This window comes from Sarcophilus harrisii, chromosome 2 (assembly GCF_902635505.1).
Source record: "Sarcophilus harrisii chromosome 2, mSarHar1.11, whole genome shotgun sequence".
NCBI classification, from domain to species: domain Eukaryota; kingdom Metazoa; phylum Chordata; class Mammalia; order Dasyuromorphia; family Dasyuridae; genus Sarcophilus; species Sarcophilus harrisii.
Genome location: NC_045427.1, coordinates 199,304,901 through 199,325,789, shown reverse-complemented (window position 1 = coordinate 199,325,789; position 20,889 = coordinate 199,304,901). Strand labels below are relative to the sequence as shown.

The following is a 20,889-nucleotide window of genomic DNA, read 5'->3' as shown; positions in this document are numbered from 1 at the left end:
AAAATTAGTAAATATCTGAGGTCACATTTGAACTCTAGTCTTCCAGACTCCAGGACCTAGTGCTCTATCCACAATATCATCTACCTACCCCTGAATCATATTTGAATTTTAAAAGCAAGACATTTATTTCAAGAAGAAGAATGGGATTATTAAAACAAATTTCAGTTTCCTAAAGATTACCCACTTGCAGACTAATTATTATTCTTATTCAAGATGTAAACTCATTTATCCTTCTATTGCAGAGAAAATACAGGAATTAAAGGAGTAAATACTAGAAAGCAAGCATACCAGAATTTGAAACTTTGGGCTAAACTGCATCCTTGGCAGGCTCTCAAAATAGAGTTGGTTTCTCCTTTTTATTGCATGATACATTCTCTAATTTACTTGCTAACTCTTAGGTGGAATACCACAAAGTCAAACCACAGCTGCACACAACATCTAATACACTCATAAAAATTGTCAAAACCAATCGTGACACTACCACCATCACCACTATTAATAACATCAAAACTTCTTGAATTTTGAGAACAGTGATTTTTAAAGAATAATTATAACAATCTGAGTTTGATTATTTTCTCAATTCTTTGAATTCAAGGGGACTAAAAATGAGGTTTAAAAAAAAGTTAAATAATTTTCTGTCCATCTTCATGTTCTCCTTCCCAGTATGTTTTTTTCAACATGTACAGTGAGATTAAGTTATACACACACACACACACACACCATTGTATAAAGATATCCTGGACAATTTTAGATGATCACATTTTTCCCTGATAGTAAGGGGCATTCTGTACTATATAATTAATAAACCATAGATTTATAGAAAGATGAATCTAAAAGAACCTTAGAGACCATCTAGTCAAACTGTTTCATTCCATAGAGGAGGAAACTGAAGCCTAGGAAGTTAAGAAATGAGGTAGTTTCTCATCAATACATGCCATTTGTCTAAAAGGCAATGTAAGAAATAGGATACAATTGTAATGATCAACTCTGGTTAGAGGGACAAGATAAGGTTCTCCCTCCTTTCCTGGGAGAATAATGGTAGAGGAGGTCAGAAGACAGGAATAGAAAATGAAAGAGATGATATAAACTATGAAGTAAGCAGCAATATAAAAATTAATCATGGGATTATCATAATCAATAATGAACATTTCCTGGATTCCTGATGGGATATATTCTTAATGCATAACCTACTATTGTTATAGAATGCATTACATACTGTCAGACATATCCTCAAATCTTCTGACTCTTATAGCCCCATGAACTTCCTATGTAGTAAAGATCATATAGTAGATGATATCAAAATGATATAAATATGTTGTAGTGTACAATTAGCAATTGTAGGCACACATCTATAAAAAAAGCTGTGCAAATTGGGCCTCTACAGAACAAAAGCTTCTCATTCTCTAAACTTCATTCCCAATGTTTCTCTTATATTAATAGAAGAATCTGTATTTGCTTATCACCAGAAATATTTAAATTTGACTTTAATTGTTAAAACTATTTTATGTTGTGATATCACACATTTATTTAATTTAGCTAAATTTTGTTAATATTTAGTTAAATAGTGTTTATTCAAAAACATTCAAAACTCAAAAAAAAATTATGGAGTTAATTATCTATCCCCTATTCAGGTTGTTGAACTGAGACAAAGTCACTATTACAGAAATTTGGGAACTATAATCAGTAGTTATTAAAAAAGAAAATAATCTAGTTGTTTCATTTTGAGAATTTAAAAATCCCCTACTATTTGAAAGAAATACATTATCCCCTGAGGATATGTTGTCTATTCTAATGAACAATTAATAAGTTTAAAACTAAAAAAATTATAGTTTTTAGTATATTTTGCATCCCATTCATATGATTTTGTTTAAGATTCAAAGGCAGAAATTATCTCAGACACCTATTTCTACTTCCCCAGCTTCACTTTTCCCCTCCTCCAACACATTTTACAGAGAAAAAAATGAAAGATGAATGAAGTAAAAGACTTGTTCAAATTATTGTTACCAAGACACAGGTAATAATGCAGTTTCAAAGTATTTGGAATAAAAAATATCAAGGGTCTTCTATGATAATAAAAGGCATCACAAATATAAATGTTGTATAAAGTAAAATAATAAAGTTTATTCTTTAAGCTGTTTGTGCTCATGTTTTCCAAAAAATATAATAGAGATAATATTTATTTGAGAAAAAAATCAAATTATGAGTTCTTCAGATCTCAAAGAACTGTTTTAATAGCTAACTACCAAGTAAACAGTACTATTTTTGCATTATTGCCTCCTTTTAAACATCCCTACCGATTTAGAATTCCTGGGCTCCAGCACCAATGAGAGTTTGTAAATATCATCTTCTGTGTGATAGAGGTCAAGAGAAAGCTACAAAATAAAAGAGAAAAAAAATCATCAATGTGATTAATTTTAATAGTTTTATAATTTTAATAGTTCTGAAGGATAAATATATAATTTTCTTATATGACGGATTTTTTTTATCAATTTAGATATCTAAATCATAAGAATCCAAAACAATTTATTCATTCTGCAAGTGAAGTTGATGATAGATGTCAAAATGTGAAACAAGCATAAATATAAAAATTGATCATGGCATTGTTATTTATCATCCCATCATCAGTAGTAATAACAGTAACTATTGACTGAATTCTTGATTGTACCCTTTATCAGGAACTGAGGATGCAAATCAAATTAAAATAATGCATCAAGGGCTTTGAAAATCTTAAAGTACTATTTAAGTGTAAGATATTATTCCAAAGATAATCACATACAGTTCCTTTATATAAGAGTTTTTACCCTAATTGGGAGATAAGTCAAGTACATAAGTAATAAATTGTAGAGGGCTGGAACTCTGAAAAGATGTATTTGAATCTAAGATAGCAGAGCACTTACAGCTAATTACCTATTCAAGGTGTGATAATGGTTCTATTAATATACGGTGATATGATGGCTCTCCTCACAATTGGCACTAGCTGAATGTGTTGTGATGAGGTAATCAGAGGCAAATTTTGGAGGACTGAGGGAAAGGTTCAGAGCCTCTCTGCCATAGCACACTGAGGAGAGAGGACTTCAGGCTCCAGATTCAAGAGTCCAGGATTCATCTTCGGCAAGCTGCATGGCAGCTTATCTGCCTCCTTTACTTCTTCTCCTAAAAACCAAGGACTTTGATTGATCCTGACTCTGGCTGATCCTGAGGCCCTCCAGAGAGCTAGCCCAACATTATAATAAATTACAACCATAATAGTAATAATCATGGATATTATAATAATAGCATTTAAATAAATGTTTATGGTTTGCAAAGTACTTTACAAATATTATCTCATTTGATCTTCACAACAAACCTAGGGGCTTTAACTGATTTGAACAGAAGTTAAGTAACTCACCCAGTTTCATACAACCAGTATGTGAGAGGTAGGATTTAAAGTAGGCTTTCCTGGATTTAAAAAGACTTCTCTACCTATTATGCCATATTGCCACACCATAGCAATAATAATTGTCATTTATGTAGCATTTTAAGGTTTGTAAAGCATCTTATTTTATCTTCACAATAATGCTGTCAGTTAAGTTAATAGGATGTATTATTCTTCTTTTCCCAGTAAGGAAACCAATTTATCCATGCTCACATAATTAGAAAGGTTCAGAAGGATGCTAAGTGCCAAATAAGTGATTCCAAAAGGAGTAGTTTGGAATAAGGAATAATGACTTGGTACTGGAGCAGTTTCAGAAAAAGATATCATGACTTTTTCTGGGCATTTGATTATGAAGAGAAGGAAATAAACGGGGCCCTCCAAAAAGGGAAATGATCTAGTCTAGTAATTCTCAAACCTTTTGGTCTCAGAAACCTTTTGTACTCTTAAAAATCATTTAGGTTCCCAAAGAATTTTTGCTTATAGTTGTTATAGATATTGATATTTGCAGTCTGAAAAATTAAAATTTATAAACTTAAAGCCTTAAATAGAGGTCAGAAAAATCTGGATATGACTGAAATTACTGTGGAAGGTCCACTACTGAAATGTGATAGGAAGGAAAGTCTATGACAATTGGATCAATTAGAGCAACTTAATCAAAGATAAAGATAAACAGAGAAGTTGCAATCTTTATACACTTGAACCTGAAAGCAATTTGAAGCTCTTCCTGAGGAGAAAAAAGATGGATGCTCTGTGGAAGAAACAATTACCTATCCTGCAAAGAATGAAAATGATTCTATAGAAATTCTCAAGTAATCCTCAGAGATTATCCAGTTAAGATCAGAAGAAGAGTAAAATAGTACACCTGGATGAATTCCTGCTCAAAGGTACAGAGGTGTCTATCTTTGGATCTGGTAGCAACAATAGAAGACTCTTTTTCTCCCATGGAATCTATCTAAGACATAATAAAGAACTTACCAAGTATATGTCAAAAATAAATATAAGAAAAATGCACTTTTGATGATCTGTGTGAAAACTAATAACATTTCAAGAGGGAAGCAAGAAAATATTGTACAAGAAATTGAAGATCACAGGAGCACTGGTTGATTATTCTAACCTCTGACCATTGAATGCAGAGAATTGCATTGCAAGAGATGCAGAAGACAAAAGATTGATTTAAGGACTGAGAAAATTGCCAAGAAAGTGATGTGTGGATTTAGATTTGTAAACCATAACTTCAAAAGTAGAAATTATAGATTTTGACTAGGGTTGGAATGCAACTAACCAGGACTGATATCTATCTAGTGTCTTGCAAGTCTGAAAAGCATTAGGAAGTAGTAATAGAGAGCCAACCTCAAAGCTAGAAAGACTTAATTTAAAGATCTGATTATGATAAATAATGGTTCGATAACTGAACAATTTCCTTACCTTGTCAATGCCCTGGACAACTGACTAAAACTGTAAGTTATAGAGAATGTGCTAATTCACTTGTTTATCCCCCATATCAATAAAAGCACAAATCAAACCCGATCTAGTTTCTGTCCTTATCCTTATATCTAATTTAAAAGAGCGTAAGCTAAAAAAGCAGTAACAGGGAGAAAATTGTCAATGTATAACTGCTAAGCTAAATAACTTTGAGAATAGCTTCCATTAAAAAAAAAAAAAAGAATAGCAGTATCCTCCAATAGTGGAGGATTTGAGATATAAGATCATAAGAAACAATAAGAAAGAAGCCAAGAATAGATCCAATGGCTTCAAGTAAGTGTTTGCTCAAAGTTTTGGTAATAAGCTAGAGGAATTAGAACTTATAATGTATGAAGGACATGACTTCTGTATCACTCCATATCACTGAGACATGGATAGTAGAACAAAACCCACAACTAATCTATGGCTCTGGATGAAAAAAAACAAAAAACAAAACAAAGCTGAAGCAGTAAAAGGAACAAGCAACATTGCAAATGAGGGATATAAACACACATATTCATGTGGAGAAGCATGGTAGAATACTTTTGGGTACTGAAAGATGGAGGGGGAAATAGAAGTCAGTTTGTCATTGGAGCATATACTACAGGCCATTAGGAGAGAAACCTTGTGCTTTTATTTACAAGTAACTTGAGTGAAGATATAGATGTTAAATTTATCAATTTTCAGATAACACAAAAAGGGGGAAAGTTATAACACTATGACAGATATATGAAGGTCTTGGCAGACTGTAGTACTGAGATATACCTAGTAAGATGAAATTGAACTCAGGTAAATATGTCTTGTACTTGGGTTCAAAAATTTATTTCATATGTATAATGAAGGCATCAACAGTTTTTTCTGAAAAAGATCTCTAGGTTTCAGTGGACTGCAAGCTTAATCAAGAAGATGGCAGTGGAATACTTGGGCTGTCTACCTGTCGTCCCTCACATTTGCCACATGATCAACATATTTTCTCTTCTTATCATGCATTTCTCTGAAAATGTATGAAAATTGTAAAGAGACAAAATGTAGGTCTGATATTGGGAGGTTAATGTGGGGGTGGGATGGGAAATAACAACCTGCTGCCCAGGGCTTTTATGCCCTGGCTTTCAAATTTGTCCAACTGTCCATCTTTTTGTTTTTGCTTGTAGTTGTTATAGCTATTGATATTTACTGTCTGAGAAATTAAAATTGATAAATTTAAAACTTTAAATTGAGGTCAGAAAAACCTGGACTTGACTGAAATTACTGTGGAAGGTCTGCCTACTGAAGTGTGACAGAAAGGAAAGTTTATGACAACTGGATCAATTAGTTCGAGCAACCAACATAATCAGACATAAAGATAAACAGAGGAGTTGCAATCTTTATACACTTGGACCTGAAAGCAATTTGAAGCTCATCCTGAGGAGAAGAAAGATGGATGCTCTGTGGAAGAGCATTACTCCTCAAGGCACACGCCAGTCAGGCAGACCTCTTCACCACTTACCACATGTCTCACCCTCATACCCATGTTTTTATAATCCACTGAAAATTATCAAACTGTTAATGAGGTGATATTGCCTACATAGGTGTATTTTTGCCTTTCCTAGAGGTTCTAGCCAGAATGATATATAAATAATGAAACAGCCAGTGCAGGATTGACACACCCAACTTTGTTGACATTCAACTCTAAAAATAAATTGGATAAACATAGTAGAATTCACATGTTCAACCAATGCAAACAACCTCAAAAGGCTAGCTAGCAGACCACAAACATGTTTTTTTTTTAATCTCACACTATAACCCCCACTTAGAAAACCCTCCCTCTTCACCTCCTCACCTCCAAATCCCACCTCAATTTCTAACCCCATTTCCCTCATAAAGCTTTACTAGTTCTAATACAAATTGAGTTTTCTCATCTCTGAACTCCCAATGCACATATAGTGAATACCAGACTGTAATTTCTAAGCAGTCATTAATATTCATATATATGTATGTAAAATTGTAAATTGTAAATTTTAGGAGAGCAAAAGTAAGTCATGATTCAAATTTCTTATCCTCCACAGTGCCTAGCAATGACTTGCATATGATGGACACAAAAATATTTGGCAATTAACTAAAGATTTTTTAAAAATTAAAACATACTCAGGTAATTCTTTGATATGTGTATATTCAAATCTCTGATTATGTGTTTGCATCTTTAGCTTTTCACGTGGATATTTAGCCTTATGAAGCATCATTGCTCTACTACATATGATCTGTGTCACTTTGGACAAATCATCTTTCCCTCTGTGAATCTGTGGTTACTTCTCAGTAAAATAGTAGGAAAGGTGGATAAAATAATCTTCAAAACTCTCAAATCCCCCAGTCCTATTTGGAGAAAATCAGAGAGATTTCAACCCTATTATAACTCTAATGAATTTCAGTGAGTTAAAAGTTATTTTTTATCTTTTTGTACCTTGTTTTCTTTGCAGCATTGAGGTTGCTCTTTCCCATCCATTATACTCCTTAAAAATTCTATTGACTACTAACTATGGTCTAGTTCAAATACATGACTTGTTCTGCTTTCTTAATGTTTTGTTAACAAATGCTGCTGTATGCTGTCTAGATTTTTAAGGATATTGACTTTAGTTTAAGTTATTTTGAAACCTATTGTGTTTGTTTTTTGTTTTATTGTTTGTCCTTCATTCTCAAGGAAGACCAAAACATTGGAGAAATAATGCCATTACAGGCAAGTGAATTGGATTTTAGTGAGAGAGAGCTGTGCAAAGTTACCTGCTCACTTTCTCCTACAGAGTCATCTGGGTCCAGAGGCAAGATATAGATCAGGATGACTGGAGATGGCCCTGGATGCGATGGGAGACCTTGGCCTTTTTAAGTTAGACTTCAACAGTTTGACTGAGGTAGTACTCATTCAATGATTAAGGCTAATGAGGCAAAGAATTTCCTCTTTCATGTAGCCCAAAATAAACAAATAAATGAATGAATGGATGGGTAAATGCATAAATAAATAAATAAATCTAGGAGGGGAAGACCCTTTTATTTATTTAGATTTTTTTATGTTTGTTATATTGTCTTATTAGATTTGGGAGGAGTTGTCCAGTAGCTACATGTCCCCAGACTTGAGTGTATTAACCTTGACTAGGTTCTAATCTATAGATGTATGTATGCCTAGGCATAGTTAGAGAAAAAGACAACTGTGTAGTCAAGCTTACTCTATGTAAACCAATTTTTTATTTTTTTTCTACCAGACTGTAAAAATTCAGGTACTTTCCAGGTATTTGCATATACTCAGAATGGTAAAAGTAACTACAAGATCTATAAATATCATAAAAAACTGAAAGAATTTCTTATACTATGAAATTGAAACATTTTTTAAAAAACAACTCAGGGGTATAAAGAAAACGTAATTCTGGCTAAAGATATCTTCATCTGGCCTTTTTTTTTTGCAAGGGAAAAACAGATGAGGTGTTCACAGTACATTTCTCTCTATGCAGTCTGCATTTGGGAACATGATAAGTATCATGTACAAATACACATATTTTGCTATTCTTTTATCTCTTTCTCAAAACATTTCAATATGTAAAGCTGTGAAATCTAAAATCCCAGTTGCAGAGAAATGTGATTTCAAGAAAAAAAAAAAAAAAAAACAAAGCTGAGAGATACAGCTAACATGGTAGGTGACTGGAGATACAAAAAGATCTTGACAAGCTAGACATACATGCTAAATCTAATAAGATGAAATTTAATAAGGTTAAGTATGACATCCCACACTTGCTTTCAAAAAAAATCAGATAAATAAGATGGGGTTGTCAAGTATGTAGAAGATAATTTATTTGGAAGATTTGGGAGAGAGCAGTGGAATGTAAACCCTTGTATATGTAAACAATGGGATGTAGCATCCACAAAAGCTAATGCAATTTTAGTATGCACTAAAAGATGCAGAGAATTCTGGATGAGAGAAGCCATAAAACTTCTATATCTTGTTCTAGTCAAGCAACATCAGGGATTTTGTGTATTTTAAGAAGGATATTGACATAGTGGAGCATATCCAGGTAAGTAACCAAGATTGTGGACCATTTGGAGACTAAGCTTTGTAAAAATCAGTTGACAGAATTAAGGATATTTAGCCAGAAGAAAAGAAGACTGACTAACTAATCATAGTTTAAATTTCTTACCTGAACAGAACAAATTTATTTTTTCTTCTATATCAGGTCCCTTTAAATAACTAATGACAGCTTTTATTCATGCTTTCAGTCTTCTCTTCTTCCGATAAAGGTAAAATAGCTTGGCCAGGATCACACAGTTGACTTGAATGCAAGTCTTCCTAGGATCAGCATTCTGTCAACTGTCCCACCTGACTATCTAAAATCTGCCTTACAGAACCACCAAATGTACAAACTAGAGGTAAGCAATCACTAGGTTCTGTTATTAAATTAGTCAATCACTCAAAAGTGTAAATCAGATGCAAAAAATAAAATGCTTATAGGAATTAGATATCAAAATATTGAAGTTAGTTGAAAATATTAGACACTCTTTTAGCTATTTTATAGCAGAGAAGAATATGAGCAGAAGACTTTCAGTTATTGCTTTGAAAGTAAGTTTTGAGATCACATTAAAAAGCTGGACCCTTTTGCCTATAACTAAAGAACAAAATGCAGGGGCTCAGAGAATGAGAGTGAGTTTCATGTCCCTCCTTCAATTCATCATGTCATCAGAGAGACTGGACAACCCCTAATGCATCTGGGCAAAATGACAAATTGGAGATACTGAGGAAAAGTAGCTTGAGGTAGCATGGCCTCTTAAAGTGGAGAGAATAGCAGCAGGACTCTAAAAAGCATTAGAAAAGGGCAACACATACCATTTCATGTCAATTTAATGAAAAAAAGGAAAGGACATTCATCCAACACCCTCTTGCCACATTTGCTTCTAAGCAGGATCTCACATCTCCTCCACTCTATGTATATTTATGAAAGAGTTTGTCTAAAAAAAATTCTAGGAATGCTTATAACCAACTAAAAGCTAATTAAGTCTAGCTAGCTAATTGATATTAATGAGTAATGAATAGTGAACATACCAGGTGGGAGGCTTGTGAACAATGCGCTATTAGAACTCTCCCAAACTCTAGAACCTCAAAGGAAGAAGTAGTTAGCTACTCACTGGGGTCCCAGCCTAATTCAAAATAATTTCAGGTAGAAGAGAGAGCAATAACAACTGGGGAGGAAAAAAATTAGACATTCCATAGGAAGGTGATATTTCATTCATCTGGTCTCTGAAAAAATAGGGATTCTTTGAAGAATATATGAGAATGGATAGCCTTGCAGGCATTTGAAACAGATTGCAAGGAAAGCAGAGGATATTATGCAAATAACTCAGTTTGGCTAGAACATAGAATATATGATGATGAATAATATAAGATTTTTCTTGAAAGATAGTAGAAACAAATTATGAATAACTTTAAGTGATAGAGGATGAACAGATAGGTGGCACAATGGATAGAGTACCAACTTAGCAGTTAGAGGACCTGAATTCAAAATCAGACTCAGACACTTACTGGCTATCTCACCTTGGGCAAGTACCTAACCCTGATAGCCTTCCAAAAAATTTTTTCCATGCTTTAAAAATATCACTTTTGCAGTTATAAAAGCATTAATTAAAGAATGGAGATACTGAAAACAGGAGACTAAGTAGGAGAATATTGCAGGCAGTCCCTGTGAGCAATGATGAGGGTGTGGACTTGGGTGGTGCTGTGTGAAAGCAGAGGTGACAGATTGACAGATGTTGTGGGAGTATAATCAACAGTATGAAACAACTTATTGAATAAGGAGAAGGTCAGGAATGACTCCAAAGTGGAAATGTCCTCAACAGAAATAGGGAAACTGTGGAGAAGGGCTCATTGGGCAGGGAGGAGGAAAGGGTTTGGCACAATATATTCTTCAGTCAGGTAGAATGAGAAATATGCTTGACCCTTTCAAATGGACTTATTTAACAGGCAATTGGTGGTATAGGCTTCTAACTCATGAGGTAGATGAGACCTGTATATGTACATTTGGGATTTATCTTCATAGAGATGAAACTGAATCCATGGGAGCTGATGAAATACCAAAGAAGGAGTATTTGAGAAAGGGAGGATCCAGGAAAAAAAAATCCTAAGGTACATACAAATAAATGATGATCCAAAAAAGTAGAATAATGTTTGACTGTTTACTCTAACATTGCTTGTCTAGGGATAGAAAATCCTCTGGAAAAAATAAATTTTGTTTTGTATTTCATTAAATATTAACGTAAGGCATATTGCAATGCCTGCGAGAGGCTGAAGATTTTTTGCAGGAAATCTAATACTAAAAAGACTTGGGGGAAGGGAGAGAAGTATTTGAACAGGTAGAAAGAGAAGCGAGAGTGAAGTGTCATAAATCCTAGGAAGATCAGAGTATCTATGAAAAGGGAGTGGTTCACTTGTGTCAAAACCTAGAGGTCAAGAAGGATGAGTACTGAGGGAAAGCTGGTGGAGAAAGTTAATGTAAAAGAGAATGCCATTGAGAGAAGATCAAAGAAATAAGTTCTCCAAAGAGCAAAGTACTGAGGATTGGATCAAAGGTACAGGTAGAGGGACTAGCTTTGGAAAGCAGACTAGCCACTTCTTCTGAGTCTGTAACAAAGAACAAGAGAATAAAGCTATAGGAATGAGAAATAAAAAATGAGATCTTCTGATGACCAGCTCAATAAGCTATTTACCCATCAGTGTGAATATACGTCCTCTTCAGAATGTCTAATATGTGTTATTTTAAAATTTGTAGCTGGCTGATATTACCTGTGACTGATATTTTAAACTTTTAAGTTACATCACTTCATTCCTAACACAACAAGGTTTTCTATATAGTTCTTAGAAACACCAGTGCTGTTTTATATAAAAATATGTGGTTGATTCATATATTTAGACGGTGCCTAGAGCTTGATACAGTGCTTTGCACAGAATAAGCGCAAATAGAATCCTCATTAATTCAAATTAATAACATTGTACCAAAAATAACTGTAATTGAGAGTGTTATTTTTTATGAAGTGCATACATAAGCCACTGAGGAGAAGGGTCTGGATCATGAAGGTAATTCCTCAGAAAACATGGAGAGCAATATGGAGCCACTTCTGAGAGAATCATTATTATATATAAGGGAAGTTGCATGGTTAGTATTCTGAGGATGATGAATAGATATTCTGTAACTTGTTCGGGCTGGCTAACTTTGGGATTGATAGGAAACTTTTAAATAGACTGCATAGCAAGAACTTTTAGTGTCCTCAAAAACTTAGATAAGGGAGCTTTGGGCAGTTTTTTGCTTTATCTATATGAGGAAACTCTGCAACTCTTTTGTTTATAATACCAATGACAGAACATGAGATGTCAGAAGTAGAGTGGCCCTCACTGAGAGACCAAACCTCAGAGCCAAAAGTTAAAATCCAGGGCAGTCCAGCATTGATTCCTAAAGGATCCTGGAATGATCAAATGTGACCTTCTGGATGTATGCCAGTGAAAACTGAACCAAGACTCATCTATCTAGCGCTAATGCCAGTTTGGGGATATGAATTTGGTGGAGACAATGATATAGGAACAGAGCTCAGCTATGAACCTAATCCACACCCCTCCCACAACAAGGTAGTGGTGTTGGGGCTATTGTGTCCCTGACATTTGGAGGGAAATATATTTTATTATTAAATATCTCTTTGTAAAAGTTACTCAGTGTTAAGTCATTAAATAGAACTAAGATTTGGCCACAGCTCCCAACAAGGAAGGTAGGGGAACATAGTCTATGGCTGTAAAAGAAAAATAAAACTTCAGACCCTTACCACACCCTAGAATCCTGAAAGGAGATAAAGCTAGTCTGGCCCTATGAAAATGAGACCAGAATATACATGTTACATAGCAGAAGTGAAATAAGAGTTCAAGTTGATTTACTCTCAGTTCAAAGCTTTGTACCTACCCCATTCTACATTATCAGGGCAGGTTTATATGAAAACTGATACTCTTAACATATTGACCACTAACTATTATCATATATCTCTCTTCCAGTTATTTCTCAACCAAAATCTTGAAAAAGCACCTTCTCTTACTCTCTTCTTAACCATCCAGACTGGTTCTCAACCTTCTCACTCATCTGAAAGTACTCTAGTCAAAAGTTACCAATTCTGTGTGTATCTCTCTCTCTCTCTTTCTCTCTCTCTCTCTCTCTCTCTCTCTCTCTCTCTCTCTCTCTCTCTCTGTTGCTCTCTTTTACATGACTATTATGGGCCAGAACTTGAAACAAGGTGCTAGGTCACTAGAATTGACAGAAATAATGCTTATGTACATGGTTCACCTTTGGAGTTCACACCTTTGGAAGAGTTCACACATTAGCTCACACGTTAGAGTTCACACCTTTCACACTTTTAAAGTTCACACCTTTAAGAGATCATATATAAGGCTTCGGGACAACTAGACTAGCCACTAGAGACGTTGGGAGATTCACAAATCAGGATTCAGTGGAGGAGATTCACAAGTCACAGCTTCCACAAGCCCACTCTCTCAGAGGAGGAGTCAAATCCATTCGATATTCCATCATTGTGCTGGCTGGAGGCTTTGGATTCAGAGTGAGCTGGAGGCTGAAGCTGGCAGAGGCAAAGGACTAGCAACAAGAGCTCTCAGAACCAAGGAAAGCTAACCGGGCATTTTGGAAGAGACAATAAAGGATTGGACTTTAACAGCTGGCTGCATTTGAGGTGATTATTGAACTGAATTGAAACTAAGGCTGCCTCCAGAAGCTTCCCAAGAAACCTGCTCCCAGAGAATGATTATATTTTAGAGAAGAGAACATTACACATGACCATTTTATTTCTCTAACAAATTCTCAGCCTTCTGTTTGGCAGGCTGCAGGCTCTTCTGTTTTGTTTTTATTTTATTTTTAATTGATGGAACCAAAAAAACATTCCCATAACATAGTGCAATAAAAAAGATGATTGTATATGAAACTGCAAATTATGCATAATTTGTTCCTTTCAAATATACAAGAAAAATATTATTCAAAGTTCTTTTTTTTCTCAACCCCCACCCTAGAGATGGCTAACATTTGACACAAATATATATATTCTATACGTACTTCTATTTATTTTTTCTTTTTCTGAGTGCTGATATTGTCTTTCTTTATACATCCTTTACAGCTAATTTGGGAATTTATAATAGTTAAAGTAACTTTTTCATTCTAAGTCATTAGTAAACAACCTTGTTGTTATTGTATACATTGCGCTCTTGGCTCTGCTTATTTCTCTCTTCATTATTTTGTGTAACTCTCTTAGATAGAAAAATCTAAGAAATCTAAGGACCAGTTCTCAATTCTCACTCTTTTTGTCCTTTCTATAACACTGAACTCTGTTGATGCCTCTCTCTTCCTGAATTAATTTCCCCTTTCTGGATTTTTGTGACAAGGGTCCCTTCTCCTGATATTCCTTCTACTTGTTTGATTGTTCCTTCTCAGTCTATTTTTCTGGTTCATTACTTTTATTATATCCCTAACTGTTCCACTTAATAATACCACAAGGATCTGTCCCGGGTCGTCTTCTTTCCATATAAATTCTTTCACTTAATGACCATAACAACCCCCATAGGTTCAAATATTATTCCTACACAGATGACTCAAATTTACATATGCATCCTTTATGAATCTCTTAAGATCTAGCTGGATTTTATGAACTTCCTATTAGACAGTTTGAACTAGATATTCCATAGATCAAATTCAATATATTAAAAAACAAATCATTATATTTCTCCCTCAGCCCACCCCTCTTTTGAACTTATTACTATTAAAGGATAATAGTTTTAAAACTAAAAGGAGTCACAGAGACATTTAATCTACTTCTTCTAGTTATACAAAAGATAAACCTGAAAGCCAGAAAGATTAAATGAATTGCCCAAAATCATACATATAGAAAGTAGTACAAGAATTATATAAATGGCGAGAAGAGGAAAGGTGATCTAAATAGAAGCATTCATAATATGATATGTGTCAAGGGATTTGTGAGTAGACCAGTGTATCTGAAGAAACCACTGGTCCTGGAGTCAAATGACCTGTATTCAAATCCTGAATCTGTCCCTAACTAACCATGTGGATTTGGGTAACTTATTTAATTTCTAGGTCTGTTTTCTTATTTGTCAAATTATGGATTTGGACAAGACAAGCAGAGTTTGGCTTCCTGGATCTGGGCTTTCTTATATGTAAAATGAAAGTGTTAGAATAAATGCCCCCATTAGATTTGTTTTGGTTGTGATCTGGTTGTATTCCTTTTTCTAGGTCATATAACTAATTTATCTTCAGAGCAGAATTAGTATCTGGTTCTCAAATCCCATACCAATAATAATAATGCCATTTTATTTTCCAAAATGTAACATTTCTATATTCAGTTGCTTTAGATTCTCAATATTTAATGGTTGATACAGGGGCCAGAACTTAAAAAAAATTAAGGATTTGGGTTCACTTCAAAATTTTCACATTCCCTTACTGTAACAAAAAAAAAAGTACTTATTCAGCTTTTTATGAGTTTTCATACATTTGTTAGTCCATATAGCATCCCACATTTCCAAATTATCAAAAAAGATTGATCAGTCCTAATTTTTTATCATCAGCCTATCCTGTAACTTACAGATGATAAGATTAATAAATTCAATTTTCCTTAATGCTTCCTTTCCTTAAGTATTAATTACTTAATACTTATTTATTACAAGTTTGTTTATCACATTTGTATTCCAAAAAATATTTTTAATAGGCCATGATCTTCCATCTAAATGAGGAATCCATCTGAATAAACCATGACATATGAAGCTCCGGTCTTGATTTCTCCAACAGCCCAACTGGATGCTTCAAAAACCAAAGCATTACTTTGTGGTTGGTGGGCAGACATCACATGTACATGTGGGTTTGAGGCCAGATTCAAGTCTCTTGCTCTGGACAATTATTCATAGAAACAAATTTACATGTGCAAATCATTTACTGATGCAGGTGTATGCAATTTGTTGGATTTTTTTTCTTCAACCCAGAGTGTCTCAGTGTGTAAAATATATGATGCATGATTTCAACCCCTGAGAAATACAAGACTCTACTAGTTGGTTGTTTCTGTAAAATGCTAAGGACCCAACTGGCATATGGGGCTATTCTCAAGGGATCTTATCCGTTAGGTCTGGAAATCATTTGAGTGAATATCTTGAAACCATAAATTTTAAAACTTGAATCCAGCAGCCTGAGATTTATTTACCTCACCCTGGCAGAGAAGATAAAGGTACCACTGTTTTAGTTTCCCACATAAAATCATAGGAAAAAATAATAATACTCTTATGGGAGGGAAGGTGATTGAAGAACTGCAGTTTCATTGGGGATGCATAATCCCACCCAAAAAAACACAAATACTCCCTCTGTTAATAAAAATCTGCAATTTTTCTGCTACTTACAGTCTTAGAAAGTTGTTTGGTGTGTTAGAAACTATCATTAAAGAGTGAATGGCCTACGCATGGTCAAATAAACTGTATGGGTCTTGAATTTTCCTGAATATGAGGTTCAGTTCTCTAGCCACTACACTAAACTGTACATCGTCATCATCACCACCATCATCATTGTTAATAAGTATAAAGATAGCAGCAACAATTGCTGGACAGAAGCTTGGCTCACCCAGTTAAACAACCTAGTTCTACCACTCAGGCATCTGAGGCTGATCAAATAGTTCAATAGTTTGAGTTCAACAGTTGAGTTCTAGTTTGAGCTAGAACTCAGATTATTTTGACTTGATAACAAACAATGCCACAAAAAAAAAAAAAATGTGGGAAATGTAAAACCATCTCTCAGAGCTGAGATTATATAAATCCAATTAGGGATTCCTTCCCTCATTCAGTTTATGCAAAGATAGGGGAAGTTGGCTGCTCTTCTACTACCTTCTTTCCCAAGTAGAAGAGACCTTCAGAATCTGAACATAGTGTTCTAAGGAGACAGAAGCAACAAACTGATTTCAGACCTAATACTTTATCCACTGAACCATGTAGTGGCCCATCATTATTAATAAACTTATTATTTGTTTCTTCCACTTAGATGTAAATCTTTATAAGGTATCATTTTCAACTATAACAACCTTTAAAACCAAGCAACAAATAAACCAGACTTAGAATTAGACTTTGAATTATCAGAATCACAAAACGTTTAACCAAGATTTTAAAAATAATGATGAATATTCAACCATATTATTCTCATTTTACTTAATTAATAATGAATTACTAATATAGTGTTATTAATATTTTAGTGAGAACAAAAATAGTTTTATGCAATAAATCTACTATTATTTGAAATATATTTCATCTTTATCCTTTTAAATTTCTATTTTGTGTATTATACATAATGATTAGTATATTCATACATGTATAATTTCTAAAAAAATGAATAAATAAATAAATTCTAAATATTACACATACATATATGTAAATATATATATATATACACACATATATATTAGTACTGGGTCAGAATTTTTATAGAGGTAAAATTTTTTTTAATAGTTTAGTGATTACTGCATTTCTCTATGATCTACCCAATATTTATTTATTTGAATTAAATTCAACAGCAAAACCAATTCTTGTCACAGAGTCTTATGGGTTTACTATACTGAAAGGAAAAAGGAAAGGCTAACAAACATAAACACTCTTGATACTTACTGTTAGGAGGTTGATTAAATCCATGTTAGGTTCCAAGTGATGTGAGGCACTCTGGAGGGAAACCAGCTCACTCAAGGTCACTGAGAGCTGGTGCATCTTCACAATATTGACTTTATGATCTTCAGTCCAGTCTGGAAAAATGACATGAACGGCAATCAAGTCTTTCAAGTGAACGCCTAGGATGGGGATTTTGAAGCCTTCACAGTCAGCAAAAGCTTTGCGGTAACGACAGTAATTGCCACTGGAGGAGACCAGTTCTGTCATTTCATTCCAATCCTGCAAACAGACACAGAATTAAAGTCTCCATGTAGTATGGCCTCCTATATCCTCCCTGGTTGTATCTCTGGAGATGTGATAGCATGTTTTGCTAAAGAGTTCTAAAGCCCTTCACAAAGACAGTTAAGACTCAGTTAAGACTGGCTGCTGAGTTGACCTAGAAGCAAATTGCTGAGAAAATGGATCATGAAACCAACAGGACATTGACCTCCAAAATACTGGAATTAGGAGTGAAATATGAAAGCAAAAGATTGGCTTCTATGATTCCTGGCATACTGATTTAGAAGTATAATGATTTATCTGTAGAAGTATGAAATGACACTTCTAGAACTATCCTTTCAGTCAGTCATCAAGCATTTATTCTAAGTGCCTACTGTCTGCCAAACACTACGCTAAGCACTGAGAATAAAAACACAAAGACTGAAACAGTCCTTACTTACAATCTCTTTTTTCTCAGTGAAGAAAAAATTTGTCCTTATGATTCTGGGAATAAATATAACATAAAGGACAAGTTAGGGGATTATCCTTTAATTTTTCATGTATATAATTTCTACTCCAGTCAACCTAGTTTTTAAGTTTCTTGTGGATGGAGATCTTTCTTTTTGTTGGATCCACAATAAGCCTTAATTCACGTTTCAATAGGAAATCAAGAATGCATTTTAGAATTGGGACACTAATATACTGTTGGTAGAGTTATGAACTAGTCCAAACCATACTGGAAAACATCTTGGCTTCAATAGCCAAAGAGCTATAGAAATACTTTGACCCAGAAATACCAATATTAAGTCTATTTTCCAAAGAGATCAAAGGAAAAGGGAAAGAACCTATTTATTTTTATATAGATAAGTCTATTTAATATTAATAATTGAATAAATATATCACAAATAATAAAATTGTAAAAATTAATATATAAACATATATGCATAAATACTTATATAAAATATTTTTATTTGTTATTTATTTATATCATTTCTTTTTGTGGTGGCAAGGAACTGGATATCAAGGGGATGCCCATCAACTTGGGAATGGTTGAACAAGTTGTGATATATGATTATGATGGAATACTATTGTGCTATAAGAAATCATGGGCAGAATGATTTTAGAAAAACCTAGAAAAATTCACATGAACTGATGAAAAGCAAAGTGAGTAGACCAGGAGAACATAGTACATAGAAATAGCAATACTGTAAAAATGATCAACTATGAAACATTTGGCTACTCAGATCAATAACAAAGATCCAAGACAATTCCAAAGGACCCATAATGAAAAAATGATACCTACCTCCAGAGAGAGAACTAATGACCTCTGATTGGAGATCAAAACATACTTTTAAATTTTTGTTTTTATTGTTTTAGTGTATTTGTGTTTTCTTTTGCAATGTGGATAATATGGAAACATTTGGCATGATCTTGCATGTACAATTAAAATCAAATTGTATTTCTTTTCAAGGAAAGGGAAAGAATCTGGACTATTAGAAATTGTTTTACATATATTCAGGAAATATTTAATGAAATAACTAAAAATAAATTTTCAATAAAAATGCATTTAAATAGGGGAAAACAGAAGTTTATAATGAGAAAAGTTAGAATCTGGTTCAATTACTCAGCAAAATGTAATAAGACACAGTAATGAGAATTTCCTGAAGATCAGGTAGCATAGAAGAGGAAAATGAATGTGAATTTTTATTTTATTTTATTTTTATAATAGCTTTTTATTTTTCAAAATACATGCAAAGATAGTTTTCAACTTTCACCCTTGCAAAACCTCATGCTCCATATTTTTCTCCCTCCCTTCCCACCTCCCCTCTTCCTAGACAGCAAGTAATCCAATATGGGTTAGATATATGCAATTCTTCTAAACATATTTCCACCTTTATCATGCTGTACAAGAAAAATCAGATCAAAAAGAAAAAAAATGAGAGAAAAAACAAGCAAGCAAACAACAACAAGAAAAAAGGTGAAAATACTATGTTGTGCTCCACATTCATAGTCTTCTCTCTGGATGCAGATGGTTCTCAACATTACAAGTCTATTGGAATTGGCCTGAATCACCTCATTGAAAAGAGACAAGCCCACTACAGTTGACCATCATATAATCTTGTGGTTGCTAGGTACAATGTTCTTTTGGTTCTACTCACTTCACTTAGCATCAGTTCATGTAACTCTCTCCAGTTCTCTCTGAAATCATGGATGATAAATCTTAACCATGGAGAAACAGAAGGAGGAGGAAACCTTGGCAATGTTTAAAAGAAATATGATACATTGTCCTAGGATGCTGCATTAAAATTACCATAAAGACTCTATTCCCTTTTTATACTATTCTAGTCAGATTCAGTGTGAAAAAATTTATGCCCCTTTGCACTATGAATAGGAGATATTCAGAGGGAAGATTAGTCTATTCTTAAAAATACTTAATTTTCCTTTTATTAAGATTTTCACAGAAGAGTGCTGATTTTGCCCAATATTTGTACAGTCCCCTTCTATAGAAGAAAATAAACTTTCTACAAACAAATGTATATTTAGTGCACATAAAAAAATAAATTCTGGCAAACAAGCACTTTTATTTGAAATTTGAATAAGTACCTTCGTAACTTCTGAAGAAAGATGAGAATGAGTCTCTTTGAGGCGGGAAATAGAACTATGGCTCAGTCCTCCAACCACTGCCATCAGTGTGTTGAAATTCTGCAGCTGAAGGAGTTTCTGAAAGAGAAATATCATAGGAAGGGCTTAATAAATACTTAATATTTGGATGATTAAACAAATGAGGAACTCCTAATGTAATCATGAGAAATACATTAGGCATACTCACTATTCAACATATTTATAACAAGAATGTAAAATTAGTTCCCTAGACTTTTTTAGTAGAGAATGCTCTAAGAAAAAAATATTTAGAATGGAATTCTTAACTTTTTGTGCCTTGGAACCCTTTGGCAATCTGGTAAAACCTATCAACCCTTCTCAGCACAAATTTTTAAATGATTAAAATAAAATATATAAAATTAAAATAAAATTATCAAAACATTTTTTTAAAATTTCATGGACCCGG

At 33.8% G+C, this 20,889-nt stretch overlaps 1 protein-coding gene across 5 annotated transcripts in view; it reads right to left on the bottom strand.

The window, feature by feature from the left end:
* The window catches only part of RASGRP3 (RAS guanyl releasing protein 3), a 137,298-nt gene that overhangs the window by 34,631 nt on the left and 81,778 nt on the right, over positions 1–20,889 (bottom strand). For all 5 annotated transcript variants that reach the window (XM_023494613.2, XM_031951258.1, XM_023494612.2 and 2 more), the window contains 3 exons: positions 20,427–20,543; positions 17,568–17,843; positions 2,295–2,372 (listed from right to left, as the gene is read on the bottom strand). In XM_023494613.2, coding sequence (XP_023350381.1) covers positions 2,295–2,372; positions 17,568–17,843; positions 20,427–20,543 — 471 coding nt within the window. The remainder of the gene's footprint in view (positions 1–2,294; positions 2,373–17,567; positions 17,844–20,426; positions 20,544–20,889) is intronic.